The sequence below is a fragment of the Aspergillus bombycis genome (assembly GCF_001792695.1).
Source record: "Aspergillus bombycis strain NRRL26010 chromosome Unknown contig00045, whole genome shotgun sequence".
In the NCBI taxonomy this organism is placed as follows: domain Eukaryota; kingdom Fungi; phylum Ascomycota; class Eurotiomycetes; order Eurotiales; family Aspergillaceae; genus Aspergillus; species Aspergillus bombycis.
In genome coordinates this window covers 138972-157112 of record NW_019170047.1, presented here as the reverse complement: position 1 = coordinate 157112, position 18141 = coordinate 138972, and the positions used below count along the sequence as shown (strand labels likewise).

Sequence of the window (18141 nt, the reverse complement as noted above, 5' to 3'; positions counted from 1 at the left end):
ACGTGAGCACTAGACCCTTGTATCATGTACAGTACGTCGAAGAACACTGTTACAACTTGTCAGTCAAGACTAATTATGAAGTCAATTCACGCAGGATAGAAATTTGAAGAATTCAGCAAGATTAACAATAAAACCTATGATGGAATTCACTGTCCAACCAACACCACCGCCATCACTTGTGACGTGTTGGTTCAAATCCATTGAAGAATGTCTGGGCACGAGTACATCATGCCAACGCAGCATTCCTGGGCAGATTTTCCAATCCATTACCTAGTATGAAATTGCAGAAGAAAGCTATGTATGTAAAAATAAATGAAAGCAGCAACTGAAATAAAACAAAATCTAGACAAAGACGAGGTCACGAGAGTGATGATGACAGTAAGGAAAAGCAACGTAACACTCATAGATCTGCTTTCATCAGCTGCAGAGTACGTCTACATGTATGCCACGTGGCAGTGTAACGAGTGTAAGCTGTATAGTGGAATCTAGTATCTACTAGTAGTCCCCAGAAGATAAACACATTGTCCTAGGAGCCGCTCATGCAAGATCAGAAGGTAAAGAACCTATCACAGGTCTGCCCATTGATGCAGAGCTTATCGATCACTTGACTCAGATCGGACAATATACGAATACAGACGAACAAACACACAAACACACGCTATTTACTGCTTCAACCAGGTCTATAGGCCGAGGTTCCTCGTGATATTCCAACTATACCGATAGTAAAAGTGATAAGGCATCTGGATAGCGTAACTATCCCCCTGGTGACCCAATCGTTATCACCAATCACTTTTTACATTGTACCATATTACATCTGGAAAGTGGATTGAACCTTCCAGAAGGTCTCTGCGAATGGTGCAGGGACATTTTCCAGGCGACTAAGTAACCTTTGTGGGGTATCTGATAACTTTACTACCCCAGGTTTACGGTTTATCCGCTGCCAGAACGATACCGACGTTAAGAGCACCTGGAGATTAGAACTGCCAAATATCAATTTAGTTATCGTCATTGGTTGTGTGCGCCTATCATACTAGATGCTCAATTCACTTCTACTACTGATTTATCGAGAAGATCTGAAAGTTTTGAAGATCATATGGCCAACAACATATAGTTCATACTCCAGGATAGAGGCTCGCAGTGTCCGCACCACACAGCCCCTGCCATTTAGTGGGATTGGCCTAAAAAGCTTGAGGCTCATTGAAGTCTATGATTGGAACCGCGTTGTATGATATCCCAGCTTATCTTATTCGAGGTGGTCCAAGTGTCAACTGCTAGAAGCGCTACTAGACTTGATTGGTACTAGTACAGGTAACCTCCAAGCGGTTGAACTGCAGGGCCACGATCTTAGGTAACAGATAAACCGGTTGGCGTCGGACTAGCTTACCGGCAAGGGTCGGCAGCAACTGTGAGTGGTCAGTTCACCGGCCCGGTCAAGCAGCTTATCCTCCGGTGGGGACTTTTTCCCGGCCCGTGAACCGGTCGGTGATCTTAAAGGTAATTCGCCCCCATTCAGACGGTTCACCTTCGGCACGGTTGTTCTTATCAAGAACCTATGGAAAATTCTTGATAACACAGTATGACCCTGTATTCTGTAAATTTTACCATCAAGGTCAGACAAGTAGAAGATAAGCTGTTCTGTTCGACAACGTCAGAATATGTTAACCTTACAGGTCTCAAGAACGTAAATTGACTCTGACTCCAAGTGGAATGTACTCCCGGAAAACCTGAGTAAGGGCACTATAACTACTATTAGAACATACCCCGTACAGTAGTCGTCGATCTTAGTCGATCTCATACTAACCACTTCAGTAGATGCGGTGGGTAGATCAGGGCGAAAGAAAAACATTCCCGTGACGGTATTGGAGTGTAATGCCCACGATCAGCGCCACCACGCGGACGTCACACGCCAGGTATTCTTTAGTCATTACCAACCAACAATCTTTTTGTTCTTCAGACCGGCTGCCATTGCGGTTTTCACCGGCTAACCCCTTTACCCGTCTATCTCTAATCATGACTTTTTACTCTGGTCAAAAAAATGTCATGGAAAGCTACCGGTCTAAATTTTCCCCCTCATTTACGGTGGATTCCTCCGGAAGTACTTATTCATATTTCCGTACTTTTATTCCCTACTTAACCATCATCCTGCCTGCTTGACTTGTCCACCCCCATACCTCAACAATAGACAGCCAGCTCTACCACCTACCACCACAATGAAAGCAGCCCGTCGTCCTTTGCGCCCTCTCGCTGGCACCCCCTCCTCCGTTCTGACCCCCAGATACGTCAGCCGCACCAGCAACCCTAAGTCATCGGTGGCGACTTCAACAACCACAACGAACAATGTGTGGCAGCAAGATCCTCAGGCTCCCAAGCAAGAGTCTTCCCCTCTGGCAAAGCTTCCCATCTCGTCGGTTCTGCGCTCTCTCGTGATCCTGTCCGTCTCATCTTCTTCACTTCTCCTGAAGCCATGCATCAAGACACTGTCGATGCTGGCGCATCCCAAGACTGCTGTTCTGGATGTGGCCAAGAACCCCCTGTTGAACATGCTCGTGAAGCATACCATCTATAAGCAGTTCAACGCTGGCGAAAACAAGCTCGAAGTCCAGCGGTCCATTGAAGACATTAAGCGTCTTGGATACAGAGGTGTGCTTCTCGGATACGCCAAGGAAGTCTTAGTTGGAGAGAGCAACGTGGACCCGAAGGATGAGCAAGCGGCACGTGAGGAAATCCAGATGTGGCTGGATGGAACCCTGCAGACCGTTGATATGGCGCAGGAAGGAGACTTCGTGGCTCTGAAGTATGTTCTTGGTCTCAATTCTTCGTCTTGGATCTGAACGTAAGCTAACTGGTCTAGATTCACCGGTATGGGTGTTCAGGCGCTCGATGTCCTGCAGCGTCAGGCTGCACCAACCGAATTCATGGACCGTGCAATCCAGAAGGTCTGCGATTTGGCTATCTCGCGCAACGTACGCCTGCTCGTGGATGCGGAGGAGCAGGCCGTCCAGCCCGGTATTGAGGAATGGACCATGAAGTATCAGAAATACTGCAACTCTCAGACTCCTGGCCACGCCATCTTCTACAACACTTACCAGGCTTATCTCTGCTCCACTCCGACCACTCTTGCCAAGCACCTTGAAATCTCTCGCCAGGAAGGTTACACTCTTGGTGTCAAGCTGGTCCGTGGCGCGTATCTTAAGACCGAGCCTCGTCACTTGATCTGGTCCACCAAGGAGGACACAGACAAGTGCTACGACGGTGTTGTGGAAGCCCTGTTGACCCGGAAGTACAACTCGATGCTCAAGTCTGCATCTGAGAAGCACCAGACTGACCTGCCATCTGTTAACGTCATCATCGCCACCCACAACCGTGACTCCGTTCGCAAGGCACATGCTCTTCGTACTGAGCAGGCGATGAAGGGAGAAAACCACGGTGTTGATCTGTCCTATGCTCAACTCCAGGGAATGGCTGACGAGGTCAGCTGTGAACTTCTGCAAGGCTTCCAGAGTGCTGAGGTGATGAAGGGTGCCTCTATGGAGTCTCCTAATGTCTTCAAGCTTTTGACCTGGGGATCCGTTAAGGAGTGCATGGGCTTCCTGATGAGACGCGCTATTGAGAACACCGAGGCTGTTGGCCGCACCAAGCAATCCCAGGAGGCGATGTTTGAGGAGCTCAAGCGCCGGGCACGCCTGGCATTCCGCCGCAGCAACTGATTATCCTCATCTTTCTTCCTTCACTCTTAGCTTTCTTTTCTTTGCTCTTTTTTTTTTGGCGTGATCCCCAAGTTCGCATGTCGTTGGCATTTTGATTGATTCCCTCACGCTCTGTTGTTGGGCGAATTGCATATAGATGGCGTTAGCGATTCTGGTTTGGCGAACTTAATGAATGATAATGAAGTTAGACACAGCTGTTGTCCCGTGATTCTTATATCGTACCTACTTTACGAACATGTGTAATTTCATAAGTCAATTCCGCCGGGAAATTAAGCACCCCGCCTGGTTGATTTTCCCGGCGGAATTCATCGTCCTGATAAATAAAACCCCGCGCTTCCATCAACCCACTTGGAAACCACTCATCTTACTTGATTTGGCGTGAATCTTGCAGTTTCGTTGGCTTCATAATAGTGCAGGCACCTGGGGCGATATATCCCTGGTCTGATCGAACACCGTACAAAGACTGAGCAAGCCGATACAGCGTACATACCTTGACAATGTATCTTTTGCCAGAGCCAGCCGTTACTCGATTTTTTAGAGAGCTGAGTCGGGAACAATGTTATACACTTCTTGATGCTCTCTCTGAGTCCCTAGTGGAAGTGTCGTCTCAGGCGACAACTCCTGAGTCGGAGCGACTCATCCACCAACCGCTCCGTTCATCGATTATGACCAAAGACCAAAACATGTCGCTTTTCATGCCAGTTTCAAACACTGCGAACACAGGAATCAAGATCGTAACGCTTTCCCAGGCACAGGGCCTTACAGCAGTCATCAACATCTTCTCACCCGAGGGCAAATTGCTAGGTTTGCTTAGCGCAACCGAAGTGACTGCCTTCCGCACTGCACTTGCGGTTATGACACTGTTTGTGCGTTGCAGTTCTCTGAAGAAGGAGAACATAGTGATCTTTGGCTCTGGAAAACAGGCCGAGTGGCACGCACGGCTTGCACTTCTCCTAGTCCCGGATCAAGTCCGCAGCATTACGCTTATCAACCGGGGTCGTAAAAGGCTGGACGAGATGAAGGATATCATTGCGGGGCTGCAAGCCGCTCACCCTGGTGTTACATTTACAACCCTCGCAAAAGAGGATACACCTGACTACCAGAAACAACTGCAGGCTGCATTAGCAGCGTGCGACGTTATCTTTAGTTGTACGCCTTCTACGGAGCCTAACTTCCCCCATTCCTACCTCCAGCCATTTAAGCAGCGATTTATCTCTCTCATTGGCTCGTACAAGCCTCATATGAAAGAGATTGATACGGAAACTCTCTTTTCGGGCGGGAATCAAATCTACGTCGACTCGAAGGAGGCATGCCTGGAAGAGTCGGGGGAGCTGATCGATGCGCACGTAAAAGAAGACCAGTTGATTGAGATTGGAGAATTGTACGGGAAGCTCGGAAAATCCGAGCCGATCCCAGTCTCGGGCACGCAGAATGTGGTGTTCAAATGCGTGGGCATGGGAATTATGGATCTCACTATCGGAAAGACGCTCCTGGACCTTGGAAAAGAACAGGGACTGGGGATGGAGGTCGATGGTTTCTAGATGGAGTCATTCAGAAGACAACGTGAGTGATGGTGTGTCTGGAATGGATTCAATTGTAGTAAAGAGTCAAGACGCAGCTCCGTTGTATAGAGTTAGTGTCCGAGTGCATCCAGTTGCATATAGTAGATAAGAGAGACGGAAATATATACTCTGGACTCCGTACAATGGTTTATTTCAATACTAGGCTTGGTATTGGATACAATACCAGTCCCCAGATTCGGTTATCTTCTCATGCGGGGCGCTGTAATGACTGGGTAATTGTACCCGCGTGCTTATCAGAGTGGAAATTTCAATCTAACTCCCAATCAGGGAAAATTATGTCAGTAAACTAACCGTACGCTTGGGTACTTTTTCTCCTTCTTTCCCCCCCCAGTGACTATAGTGCCGGCAGCCACTGCACCCTAAGCTTCCCTCCCCCCGACTCTCTCTTATTATTATTGGTATATCCTTACCATGCTCCCTCGTTTATTCTGGCCCCCTTGACCTCTTGCCCTACATTTTACCATGGACAGTGGTCTACCGACACCAGCTGGACTCGGTCAGCAGAAACGACCCCGCGTCTCCGAAGAAAATCGCAAACGAGCCGTTCGAGCGTAAGTAGCTGTCGCACGTGGCTTCTAATTCCAGTAATTGTCGGGGAATACCTAGATATACTAACCTGTCAATCCTGATTTCCAGCTGCGATGGATGTCGCCGGGTGAAGGAAAAATGTGAAGGAGGAGTACCTTGTCGCAGATGTTTGCGTTATCGCCGCCAATGCGTATTCACACACCCCGACCATGCGGAGAAGGTCGCTCGGTCTTCGTCGATCTCGTACGACCCCTACACCTTTTTCTTGGCGTCTTAGCTTCGAAATACTTATATTACATCGTCTATATAGTCTCCTGGAACGGAATGCCGGTCTCAGTCGACAGAATCTGGTGGATACGGAACGAATTCGGTACATGGAACGGATCCTTCAGCATTATGTTCCGAACATCTCTTTTGATATTCAGTCCCTCCGTAAAACGGCCGAGGAGCTGAAACATAGACATCGCCATTCTTTCACAGATGCAAGCCCTTCGGTTCGCCTTGACGAGGAGGATTTTGAGGACTTGGCCATCGACGATGAGGATTATATGGTGAAGGCTTTACCGGATAATACAACACGTGCGTGCCATCGCCCGAACTTGCATTCTTGGTTGTTAGACACAGCTTCGTGTACTAGTTCATCTTCTAATTCGAGCGACTGCAGAATATTCCGGAGAGTTTTCCTATCTGAACTTGTCCTTGAAAATCCGACAGAAGATCGATGAATGGATGAAGACAGCAGCACCAGAGGTAAAGCCACCGCTCTTTCGCTGGCCATACTGCCTGCTAATCCTAGAAGGCGTCTACCGAAACAGACCCATTTGAAGAGCGATGGCGTGCGACGCAGCTCCAATCGGGTTCCTCCTTAGTATCGGCATCGGTGACGTGCCTACCACCACGTTTCGTAGCCGACTTTCTCGTTCAAATATTCTTCAAATACGCGCAGACCAATAACTTCTATGTGGAAGAAGATTGGATACGAGAGAAACTGAACATTTGTTATACTAACCCATCGAGCCTCTCATCCAATGATGCTGGCTCCGTATGCTCGATACTTATGGTCCTAGCCGTTGGGACACAGTTTGCTCATATGGAATCGGCCATTCCCGTCAATCGGCCGCCGGTTGACCTATCGTCGATGGAAGACCATCACTTTTCGGAAGATGAAGTTGGCCTGACTTTTTATCAGTTCGCTTCGAAACTGGTTCCTGATATCCTTGCAACAGTCTCCATCCGGAGCGTACAAGCTTGCTTATTGATCGGAACTTATTTGTTACCCCTCGACACCTCGGGCCTTTGTTATACTTACTTCGGCCTAGCCCTTAAAATGGCTATCCAGAATGGCATGCACCGGAGGTACCAGGGTGAAGGGCTCTCGCCTCGGATGATCGAAGTCCGCAATCGGGTTTTCTGGACAGCTTACACCATTGAGAAGTGAGCAATCCCCTGCCTTGTACTCTGAGCTCTATGCTTACTCTGTTCTAGACGTGTCAGTATTCTTCACGGCCGACCCGTATCTTTGTCAGATTCAGATGTGGATGCCGCTATGCCGGTTGATTTTCCGGGCCTGAACCTAACAGGGCAGGTCTCAAATCATACTAACATGGTGACTTTGATCACCCTAACTCTTAAACTTGGAGAAGTTGCCAATGAGATGTGCGTATTGACTTCCTCTTTTCTACTTTAGACCTTCGCTGACGCCATAAAAAAGATCTGCCTTGCGAAAATCTCGCAGGGGCCAACAGCAGGATTGCCTTGAACGACTACTCAATTTACGGAAGAACCTCGTTGATTGGTGGGCTACACTGCCAGAAGAGACCAACTGTCGAGATTTGAACCCCTCAGGACCACTATTCCGCTCTAATGTTCACTTGAAACTGGATTACTGCCTGACTCGCATTTTCCTTGGGCGCCCATTCCTATTCAGCAACATGAAGATCCTCAATGCAACCACGCCTCAAGCCCAACCGTTCAAAACACCATCGGGCGTTTCAAAGAACAGGTCGACACTCATCACCGATTGTGTAGAAGCTGCCCTCGAAATCATTAATCTCTGCCAGCTACTCCGAGATGAGTCCGGTCTTGCTCGGGCATCGTTCACCGAATTCAGCTCTTGCCGTGCTGCTCTTCTTGTTATCCTCGCACAGAGTTTGACGAAGCGAACCGAGCGGCTACGCGAAGCACTTGAAAAAGGCATGGTCTTAATCAAGATCATGTCAATGGGCGTGGGATCTGCACGCTCTGCTGTTAGTGTGATTGAGACTCTCGAGAGAGCCATTAGCCGTCTCGAAGATTGGAGCGAAAGACAGGCACCGGACAATACCGGCTCCATGGAATCAGCATATGATCGCTTCAAGAATTGGGAGATGCTCTGGAAAACCGGGCCAATGTCCCCCGAGCTTGTTCCTTTCCAAGAGCAATATCCGGCTGGAAGGAGCAGCATTCCACCTGTCCCTGTTACTCCAATGACCGGCACTTCCGGTGGCAACGACCCCATGGAAGGCGACGTCGCACATACAGAAATTACCACATTATCGGACTATTCCGCCTCTCATGCAGCTTCGTTACCCCCAATGCCTCGTTTTGGTTTCGATCATTTTGTGTCCAACTTCCCGCAAGAACTGGACGAATTTACCGCTATCCCCTGCTTTGAACCTGATGCACAGCAAAACCTCTCTAGCGACATCAACAACCCGGATACCAAGTGGATGCAATTTACCACTGATTGATTAAATTTAACTTATTGCCCTGGGTACATATTATATATTTTTTTCACGATGAGTACTCAGTTGTGTTATTCGTCTTATTAAGCGTGGCGATGTCATTTTACATGCGATGCAATCGTTGAATATTTTCAGTTGATAGTAGTCGGCGCTCTACAGTTCATACAAGATACCTAGATAGTATATGGCGAATGCTTTGTTCATTGAAGCACAATCATCAAACGCTTGAAATGTATTGAAACTAGACACGCAAGGCATCTAGGCGGGTATATGTTTAATCAAAAGTGACCTTCTTACCCTGGAATGCAGCCGTAGCCTTTTGCTCCTTAGCCCGCTTGGCTGCCTCCCAGGAAGGATGCAGGGGCTTGTCATCCTCGGGCTTTTTCCTCTGTACGGGAGGACCACGCTGAGGACGGTCTCCACCATACTGAGGCCGCCCACCTCGTCCCTGGCCTCGCCTTCCTCTCGGGCCTTCCGAGCCATCCATTGCACCCCGGCGCATATCCCAGCCATTATCCCGACTCCTCTTTTGCTGGTTCTGTTGCTGCTTTACGTGGTTTGCTCCACTGCCGTACTTCTTTTCCCACAGGGCACGACGCGCCTGCTGACCCATTCGATTCTTCCGGCGTGGTTGTTGTCCCTCGATGTCTTCTGGTTCAGACTCCGACCCGGAAAAGTATCCACCCATGGTTAGGGAAGGCAGGAAGGTTGTGTTGGTAGCCGGGGCACTTGATGCCTTGCTGCTCTTGGCCTTCTTAGCCGGCGGCGAGTCCGGTGATGGAGACCGGGAGATAGACATGTCAGACGGTGCTTTTAGATTGACGCCTCCGTCGGAGCCATCATCAGTCGCTGCACCATCTGCACCTTCCTCATCCTCATCCTCCGAACCCGGCGCAAGCCTCGAGTCGAATTGCGCAAAGTCCATACTCTCTGCATCGCTCATGACTTCATCTGCTGCCTCAACTTCCTCATCTTCCTCACTTTCCTCATCGAATTTCGCAACTGCCGCAGCTATTCTAGGATCCTCCGGCTCGCTATCCGATACGGATACAGCCCGCTGTTCCGTCTTCGTCTTCGGCGCACTTTCTTTTGACCCAGCCTCCTTGCCCTTCTCCTTCTTGCCGCCAGCCACGTCCTCCACCCCTAGTAGCTTCTTAATATCGGTCATGATATTCGGAAACGCATTCTTCACCGGATTGGACTTATATAATCGCGCAGTAACATTCGCCTCAGCCGTACTCCGCGGCCCCTCCGCAGAGATATTCTTCGACTCTTTAAACTGGATAAAAGCAGGCGCCTCGGAAATCCGTTTCGTCTTGAACAGCTGTTTGAAAAGATACTTTTGCGCCGTAGCGGTTGGATCAAGACTCTACCACACCAGTTGCAGTTAGCATGCGATCAACCCCAACTGAGCAGTATACCGCGCATCACACCCAAGATATAAAAGAAATAGATAGAAAAGAAAAGAAAAGTAGAACTAGACAATACAAACCTTGATAAAATCAATCTCCTCAGCGATTTTCTGCAACGCCTCGGAGCTACCCTGCGACTTGGCGGTTTTCTCTCTCCTCGATAATTTCTGCCTCTCAAAGCCCTTGGCGACCTTCAGCGCTCGCGATAGGAGGACGACGCCCTGCTCAAACTTTTGCGTCAGGCGCATGGTTTGCACGTTGTATGTGCGCTTGGGACCGGAGTCCACGTCGGAGAGTTTGCGTTTGGGCATTTTGCTTGTTTGGTATTGCTTTTTTGTTTCTTTTCTTCTTTTTTTTCTCTGCTTAGTTTTGCGAGGTATCGGGATATTTGCGGATAAGGGGATAAGGAGTTGGGATACTGTTGGTTGGTGTTGTGGTTGTTTCGGTTTGAGTGGTGGTGGTTGATGGGGGGGTCTTAGAATATTCTTTTTTTCTTTTTTTATGATGCGGATTTATGCCCGTGCCAAGAAGTGGATTTTGCTTGTGCCGTTGCTTTCCTCTAGTATTTTTTTAACCAGGATTTTCTCACTAGTGGCCTTATCTGCCTTTATTTATATCTTATAAATCGGGATGTAATGATTGGACGAGGCACCTGGAGCTATTCATTAAACTATTTTCGTTTTGTAAGGGTTAATTGCAGTGGATTTTATATTCGGGCTTTCAATGGTGAATGATAACTTCTTGCTGTCTCTTTTCTCTTTTACTTGAGAGGATTGTGGCCAAACAATTGCACTGAATTCACTCGTAGACGTATGTACATACAAACAGGAAAGGAAATACGAATACACTGCTCTATTTCTTTTCCTCCGGCTTCTCCTCGGGCTTCGGGGTAGGAAGCTTGAACTAGTCCATTTAGTTAGCAAATGTATGTCAATTGCGAGTTTTAGCCAACATACCGACGCGGGGGTTCTGTCCTCGCCCGGTCCAACAGGCTCCCAGGCGGCAGTGCCACCCTCGAAGTTCCGGAATGCCTGCGTAAGCTCAAGAGGCTCAATGACAATGCGCTTCTTTTCTTCGTCCCATCGGAGTTCGGTGTATCCGGTCAAGGGGAAATCCTTGCGCAGAGGATGGCCGTCGAAACCGTAGTCGGTCATGATACGGCGCAGATCGGGGTGGCCGGTGAAGAAGACACCGAACATATCGTACACTTCACGCTCGTACCAGAGAGCTCCCTCGAACAGACCAGTGACACTGGGAACCGGGGTGGCCTCATCGGCGTAGGTCTTCACACGGATACGGGAGTTGTGACGAACGCTCAGCATGTTGTAAACGACCTCAAAACGCTGGTCCTTCGTGGGGAAGTCGACGGCCGTGATATCAGAGATCTGGGTGAATTCGGCGGCGGTGTGGTACTTGAGGAAGCTCATCAATGGGATAACACCGGAGGGGGGGACGTAAACGACCAGTTCGTCCTTCCATACGGTGAACTGCTGGACGTATTTGGGCAGACAGGACATGATGTACTGGCCGTACTGGTGCAGAGCATCGGCCTTGTCCTGGTACTTGTCGGCAGGGTTGACGACGGGAGCGCGAAGGGCGCCCTCAGCTGTAGAGAGTCAGTCAATTGCAATTGGTGCCAACGTAAGGCTATCGTCCGAAGCCACACGTACGAGGACGCTGAGCCTGGCGCATGTTGGGAGGCTCGGGGATCGACTCCTTCAGCAGAGGGGTCGTCGAGAAAGGACGGCACATGCGGGACGACCGCGCGGCCGAAGCCAGCGAGCGGCCGGTGCCCAACCGCATCAGGGAGCGAGCAGAGGCCATTGTGGATGGCAATTGCGGGTGAGAGGCAACGGGGAGGTGGAGGGGAGACAGCGGAGATGCTCGTCATCCACTCCCAGGGAGCTTTTCCTCGAAGTTGGACGTGAGGCATCACGTGTCCGCTGACATAAGCCACGCATTCTTTCCGGCGGGCTGCAAACGAAGCAAACGGGTGCAAACCCAACCAAAGCTTCACTTCTCTTTCTCTTTCGCCTCCAAGTCTCTCCTCTTCTCCCTGTTCTGGTCCGCTTCTGTTACTCTCCCCACGTTGTCGATCTCTCTTTAGATTCCCTCAATCCTTCCTCCTCTTTTCTTCTTCTCTTGCCGCGAGGGTTTCTCACTCTACCTTAATACGTTTTTCTTTTCTATTCTTCCTCCTTCCGCCCCGGGTTGGTTGATGTGTACTGGTCTTTTAATCCGACTATCGTCTTTCTAGATTGTACCTTTCCACACACACACACACATTCGGCAGCCATGTCAAATCGCCAACAGATCGACTCCGTCATTGATGACGACGACGAGTTCTGGTACGTGCTGCGTTGTTGGGCTGGAATATGAATATGGTTGGGCTGACAATGACGATCTTCTGTAGCCCCCTGTGCATTGAGGAATTCGACCTGTCCGACAAGAACTTTAAGCCGTGTCCTTGTGGATATCAGGTACGTTACCCCTCGCTCTATCGTCATTCTGACTACGGTTGTCAGCAAACGACATTCGCGACCCCCCGTATGCGACTTAGCAAGGCACTGACATGAAAATGACCAGATTTGCCAATTCTGTTACAACAACATCAAAACCCACAGTGAAGAAGGCCGCTGCCCCAACTGCAGACGGGTTTACGATGAGAGCACTATACAGTATAAGGTTCCTGATGCAGACGAGTAAGTCCAAGTCCCTTGCGATTTGAGACGTTGCTTTTTCGGCGGTTCTTGGCGCTAACTGCGGATCCCGCAAACTAGATTTAAAGCGGACTTGGCATTAAAGCATCGAAAGGCTGCCGCTGCGAAGAAGAAGGAGGCAGAAAAGCGCGAGATCGAAGCTTCGAGCCGGAAGAACTTGGCTGGTGTGAGAGTCGTTCAGAAGAATCTGGTCTATGTCATTGGCCTCAACCCCACCATACGCGACGAAAGCCAGCTCCTCCAGACGCTTCGCGGACGGGATTATTTCGGCCAATATGGAGAGATCGAAAAGATCGTCGTCAGCAAAGCAAAGCCCGGTGGCAACCCCAACCAAGGCATCGGCGTCTACGTTACCTACTCGAGGAAGTCGGATGCCGCAACTTGTATCTCTTCAGTGGATGGATCTGTAAACGGCGATCGTGTCTTAAGGTACGCCGCTTCTTCACTACGTGCTTGCAACACAACTAGATTATTAACTTGACTAGGGCTCAATACGGTACAACGAAGTATTGCTCCTCCTTCTTGCGCAACGAGCAGTGCCATAATAGAAATTGCACCTTCCTACACGAGACGGGTGAGGATAGCGAAAGCTATAGTCGGCAGGACCTCTCTTCTATGAACACCCTTTCGAGTCAACGTCCGAATGGTGCGCCTAGTGGACCCAGTCATACGATACCCCCTCACGTCGCCCGCTCTTCCGCAATGCCGCTATCGCAACCGATGCGCCGTCAGCCCAGTAAAGACGATGGTGCCAGCAGCCGCCCTCCTGATGGGTCCGCCCTTCCTTCCTCTGCAAGTTGGGCGAATAAGGACTCGGTGATCAACCGGACAAGGCGGGCAAGTCTTACAGCTAGTCAAGCATCTCAGAGTCCACGACCCGCGAGTGCTACTGTTGCGACCAGTGCAGAGGAACCAAAGCGTGTCGAGAAGCAACCCGCCCCTGTTCAAGAACGCCGCCAAACCCCGCTGCCGGAGACACAGTCTTCAACCACCCCTAGCTCTCCCTCTGAACCTCAACCGCCCGTTGCTGACCCGGAGGTTCCTCTATTTGAGAATTTGATCAAGGCAGTTAATTCTCCTGATTTCAAGTTTGTCTTTTCGGCGGCTGGTCTGCCGGCAGATGAAGTTGCTCTCATCGAGAACCACCCTTCATTCATTGATCCTTATGGTGGCGTAAAGCGTCGGGCTATGCGGGAGAAAGCAGAGCAAGAGCGTGCAAAGCGAGAGCAAGAGCTGCTTCAATCGGCAGCTGTTGAAGAAGAAACCAGGGAGAGCGGCAGCCTTCAGCTTGGTGGCGAGCCGGATGATGCCCACCCTGCGAGAGGTCGTGGTTCGCGGGAATCACATGGTGCTATCCAGCCGCCTTCCCAGCAGGGTACTACAACGAACTCGGTGGTCGGCTCCCCAGTTTCTGCATCGAGTCATCAGTTCCACGGACTGAATCTGGCTGGCCGGAGTTTGACACCTCTCCAACAGCAGCAACTGATGCTACTCAAATCTGCTAGCAACCAACAGGCCGGCATTGTGGACCCATTGCAGAGTGGACTTGGCTCTGCCGCTTTGGATCAGGCTGCTGTTCGCCAAGGCCTTTTGCAGACCCAGATGGCACAGCTCAACGCTTTGCAGGCGCAGAACCGCCAAAACTCTCGCTTTTCCTTCAATAACGATGCCGGATCGAAGAACCTCCCCAACGCACGGATGCTAAGCCAGCAGACTTCCTTGATGCAATCCGGGACCCCAAACCCACTTGCTGCACCCAGTCCTCAACATGGACTTACTAGCAGCTTCTACACCAGCGGCGTTCAGGGCCCACCTCCAGGCTTGAAGACGGCCGGCACGCCCCCAATTAGCGGAGGAGGAATGTTCGCTCAAGGTCACGGTTTTACAACAAATTCGAATCTGGGTTTGGCTGGCAGTATTGGGAAGCAGGAGGCCAACCCCGATTTGATGCGCGAGCTTCTGCGGAGCCGTAGTGGCACAAATGCTAGTGGTTTACAGGCACCGGATGCCGCTAAGCGTGAGTTCATGTTTCCTTTCCTCCAACAGCACCAAACTCCCCCTCCCCTGACTCCTGCCAATGGCCTTCTCAGCTCTTTCTATGGCTCTCAGACTGGGAACTTCTCTGAGTCTGGGCCACAGAAGCAGAAGAAGAAGGGGAAGAAGCACAGACACGCTAACACTTCCTCCGGTGGAGGCGGTGTAGTAGATCTTGCGGACCCGAGTATCCTGCAGGCGAGGATGCACCAGGTGGGTGCGAATGCTGCTGCTGGGCAAGCGCTTTATGGGAGTCAGGGTCAAGGTGGGTACAATCACACTATGATGTACGGAGGCGGCTTCAACCGCTGGTGATGGTTGTTCGCCTTCTGATAATATTCTCTGTTCTCATTTCTCTCCCTGTTATTATGATGACTACCCTTTTCTATCCCCTTTATGCGAATTGTGTTTCTCCTTAACTTCACGACATGATATCATGTTTCTCTAGATGGGGGGCAGGATATGCGTTTTGTTCAATTCTCATATTTGATTCGATGTTCAAACTTTGCGACATATTTCCACTCTGCAACGAAGCATTAAGCAATCGGCTCTGAAAAGAACAAGATTCTCGGGCTAGGCGTACCATTGGCGTTATGTTTATTCAACCTTTGTTTTTTGTTTTCCGTTCATTATCGTTCCTGTCCTCCAATATTCCCATGGATGCGAGGCCTCGGCGCATTTGATAGACACTTCGTGTCTTCTGGGCCCATATTGGTTGGCTGGACATCGTATGTCTGTTTTTTTTGCATCCAAGCTGGGTTGATATATCAGCGTCTTGGTGGCCGATTCCGTCTGGTCATGACTTTATGTACGTTAACCTCCCTGCCCTGGCTTTGTTATAACGAAGCAGGGTCCTCTATTTGAAACCAATCTCTCACAATTATTGTTCATATAGAGATCCTTATCATTTGTATTTGCCTGGTCAATGTGGCCGGGCCATTTTTGTAATTAAGTGCCTGCCCGTCCGTATCGCTTGTCTTATTCTTGTGTTGTTGTGGAGAGCCTGCTGCCCGCCTGTTCCTTCTTAGTGTCCGATTTGCTTTAGTGTCTTCTTTGCGTCTGTTGATATCTCTGCTTTTCTCTCGCTCCTCTGCCTATACACTCGTCCCACCAGACCTCCTGCCATTCACACATGTTTGCAAACTTATGCTAACATATGTGAACTAGTTGATGAAGAATTTCCTCCTCTCGGTGCCCCCACAAAAGACAAGCGTCCGGTGGACAGCTTTGGATTCTTAGGCCGATCACAATTTTCTACTGAACCTCAGAGCTCCGCACGCGCCGGTACTCCAACATTGCCGCCAGGTCTTCCCCTACCTCATGCCCATCCTGCGTCTGCATTATTTCAGAGCCCATTAAATCCCTCTAGCCCGGTCTCCGCAGTCTCTCTCCCGCCCGGTCTGAATGTTCCTTTCAATAGGCTTGGGACACCTTCTCAGAGCTTTCAGGAGACTACCTCTGGTCTGCAGTCGCCGGACATTAAAAGTACCCAGGACCATGTAGCCATCTCAAATCGAGCTAAGAATGCTTCTGAGATATCCTTGGGGTCGCCAGTGCCAAAATCAGCTAATAAAGCTCGCTCCCAACCCAAGGATGACCTGACAGTTGCCTCTGATGATAAGTCAAGCAAGAAGTCAGGGAGTATCACTGAAGAGAAGTCAGCATCCACGACGGCAAAGGGGAAGCCGATGAAGCTGGATATCCCACTCAATATGACTCAAGCCCAAGATAGCACTCCCTTGAAAGGCGAACAACTGGCCCAGAGTGCCATCGGCTCTCGCCCAAATACACCATTGACTGGCGTTTCACGTATCTCTGACTCCTCAGTTCCACGTCAACCCAGAGTTCTTCGTGTTGTTGATACTCCGAAAACTGAGACTCCCCCTCCTGCTTCGGCCACCCAATCCATATCATCCCAGCTTGCCGCGGCTAAGGGACGATCGAGAAGACCCAGCGTATCTTCCATAAGCAGGCCTGATACTCCTGGTGACTTTGGATCGGAAGCCGATATCTATACTTCTGCGTCCGTTTCTCGCGCAAACTCTCCTCCTGCGTCATCTAGGATTGGCTCTGCACCTGTACGCGCCGTGACTAAGAGCCAAGCCAAGAAAGAACGCAGACAGAAGGCCAAGGAGATAGAAGCCAAGAAGCATGGGGCGGTGTCTGCTATTGTTGAGGAGCCAGTGCAGGCGCCTATTCTTGGAAGGAAACGTAAAACCAAGAAGACCCCGACAAGCAATCCTGAGTCAACTACCGCAACGCCGGACAAAACCAACGAAGCTGCGAAGCCCAATACTAGTGGAAAAGAAGTTACTGACAAGGCTGATCAGCGGGCTGAAGCGAAGAAGAACAAGTCGAAGGACAAACCTGCAAAGGATACTAAGCCAGGCGCCGTCGAAGAGAAGGAGGCCCCTGCACAGAAGACTGCAGCAGAAGCGTGGCGTTCTAACAACACCATTGAGCAGTTGATCAAGGATTCAGAAGCTGCTGGTATTCCAATCAAAGAATTGTTCTCGGAGCGAACTTCTGTGCTGCCAATACTGCTCGCTCAGCTCCACAAGGCGGGAAATCTGGATCTCAATGCCCATCCTTTGTTCAACCCACCTAATTTGGCCCAACGTGTGGACATGAAGTGCACTGCAGATGATTATGAAATCCTGAAGCAGCCTGTCGAGTTGACCGAGGAACACCGCAAAGCATTACTGCGTGGAGAACCAGTGCGGATCAACTCTGACTCCAATTTGACTAAGTATCGCTGCTTAATCACTCCTCGCGGTTGTGTTCTTCGTCATTTGGGCCCAGAGGAAGAAGAACGTTATCTTGAGCTTGAGAAACGCATCAGTGCTTCCATTGATCCCTTCCCTGAGTATCCGCCGACGTCGATCACGGAACCTGACGTGACAAACCGTGGTGGTGGGCTTGATGCCCTCTTTGCTACACCCGAAAACTTTAATATCTGCTGGGTGGGTGAAACGTCGACTGGGATTTCGTCTGTATCGCACTCTGGCGATATGACTATACCTGACTGCGCAGTTACTTCCGATACTCCTACACCACCGAACGTTCTCTCGGCCATGGAAGCGGACAGCACACGCAGTCACAATTGGGCTATTGCCAATACCGCTGAATTGGTGAACGCCACTGCCACTTCTGTTCGGTCCTTTGCGGCAGCCACCGCCAAGCATATGCTGGGAGCTGCCGGTGTCGTCATGGGCAATATGCCAGATCTGGATGATGTGGTTGGAATGACGGATGAGGAGCTTCGTACGTTTGCTGCCAAGTCGCAGAAGGAGCTGGAATCATCGCGCAAAGACCTTGACTCTATTGACAAAAAACTCAATGCTTTGGTCAAGCGGAACAAGAAGCTCGCACAGCAGGCTTTGGCCACCTCTGTTGAGGGATGAGCTGCCTCAAGAGAACGTGGGCAGGGCTCT

At 50.2% G+C, this 18141-nt stretch overlaps 6 protein-coding genes across 6 annotated transcripts; 4 read left to right on the top strand and 2 right to left on the bottom strand.

The window, feature by feature from the left end:
- Window positions 1-2210: 2210 nt before the first annotated feature.
- Window positions 2211-3707, top strand: ABOM_005882 (proline dehydrogenase family protein; the record flags this gene model as incomplete). The annotated part of the gene is made up of 2 exons (XM_022533011.1): window positions 2211-2794; window positions 2852-3707. The coding sequence occupies 2 exons, from the start codon at window positions 2211-2213 to the stop codon at window positions 3705-3707; spliced, it is 1440 nt and encodes a 479-aa protein (XP_022388888.1).
- Window positions 3708-4204: 497 nt separating this feature from the next.
- Window positions 4205-5248, top strand: ABOM_005881 (putative proline utilization protein PrnX; the record flags this gene model as incomplete). Its single annotated transcript, XM_022533010.1, has 1 exon — window positions 4205-5248. The coding sequence occupies one exon, from the start codon at window positions 4205-4207 to the stop codon at window positions 5246-5248; it is 1044 nt and encodes a 347-aa protein (XP_022388887.1).
- Window positions 5249-5752: 504 nt separating this feature from the next.
- On the top strand, window positions 5753-8547 carry ABOM_005880 (Zn(II)2Cys6 transcription factor; the record flags this gene model as incomplete). The annotated part of the gene is made up of 7 exons (XM_022533009.1): window positions 5753-5841; window positions 5927-6061; window positions 6129-6397; window positions 6483-6568; window positions 6615-7252; window positions 7304-7474; window positions 7530-8547. 7 exons carry the CDS (start codon window positions 5753-5755, stop codon window positions 8545-8547), a joined length of 2406 nt encoding a protein of 801 aa, XP_022388886.1.
- Window positions 8548-8815: 268 nt separating this feature from the next.
- Window positions 8816-10264, bottom strand: ABOM_005879 (BUD22 family protein; the record flags this gene model as incomplete). The annotated part of the gene is made up of 2 exons (XM_022533008.1): window positions 8816-9910; window positions 10034-10264. 2 exons carry the CDS (start codon window positions 10262-10264, stop codon window positions 8816-8818), a joined length of 1326 nt encoding a protein of 441 aa, XP_022388922.1.
- A 541-nt stretch (window positions 10265-10805) lies between these two features.
- ABOM_005878 (complex I 30 kDa subunit family protein) lies at window positions 10806-11777 on the bottom strand (the record flags this gene model as incomplete). Its single annotated transcript, XM_022533007.1, has 3 exons — window positions 10806-10856; window positions 10910-11559; window positions 11624-11777. 3 exons carry the CDS (start codon window positions 11775-11777, stop codon window positions 10806-10808), a joined length of 855 nt encoding a protein of 284 aa, XP_022388920.1.
- Window positions 11778-12248: 471 nt separating this feature from the next.
- On the top strand, window positions 12249-18111 carry ABOM_005877 (CCR4-NOT core ubiquitin-protein ligase subunit MOT2; the record flags this gene model as incomplete). The annotated part of the gene is made up of 6 exons (XM_022533006.1): window positions 12249-12301; window positions 12367-12433; window positions 12540-12655; window positions 12734-13102; window positions 13159-14972; window positions 15875-18111. 6 exons carry the CDS (start codon window positions 12249-12251, stop codon window positions 18109-18111), a joined length of 4656 nt encoding a protein of 1551 aa, XP_022388918.1.
- Between the last annotated feature and the right edge of the window lie 30 nt (window positions 18112-18141).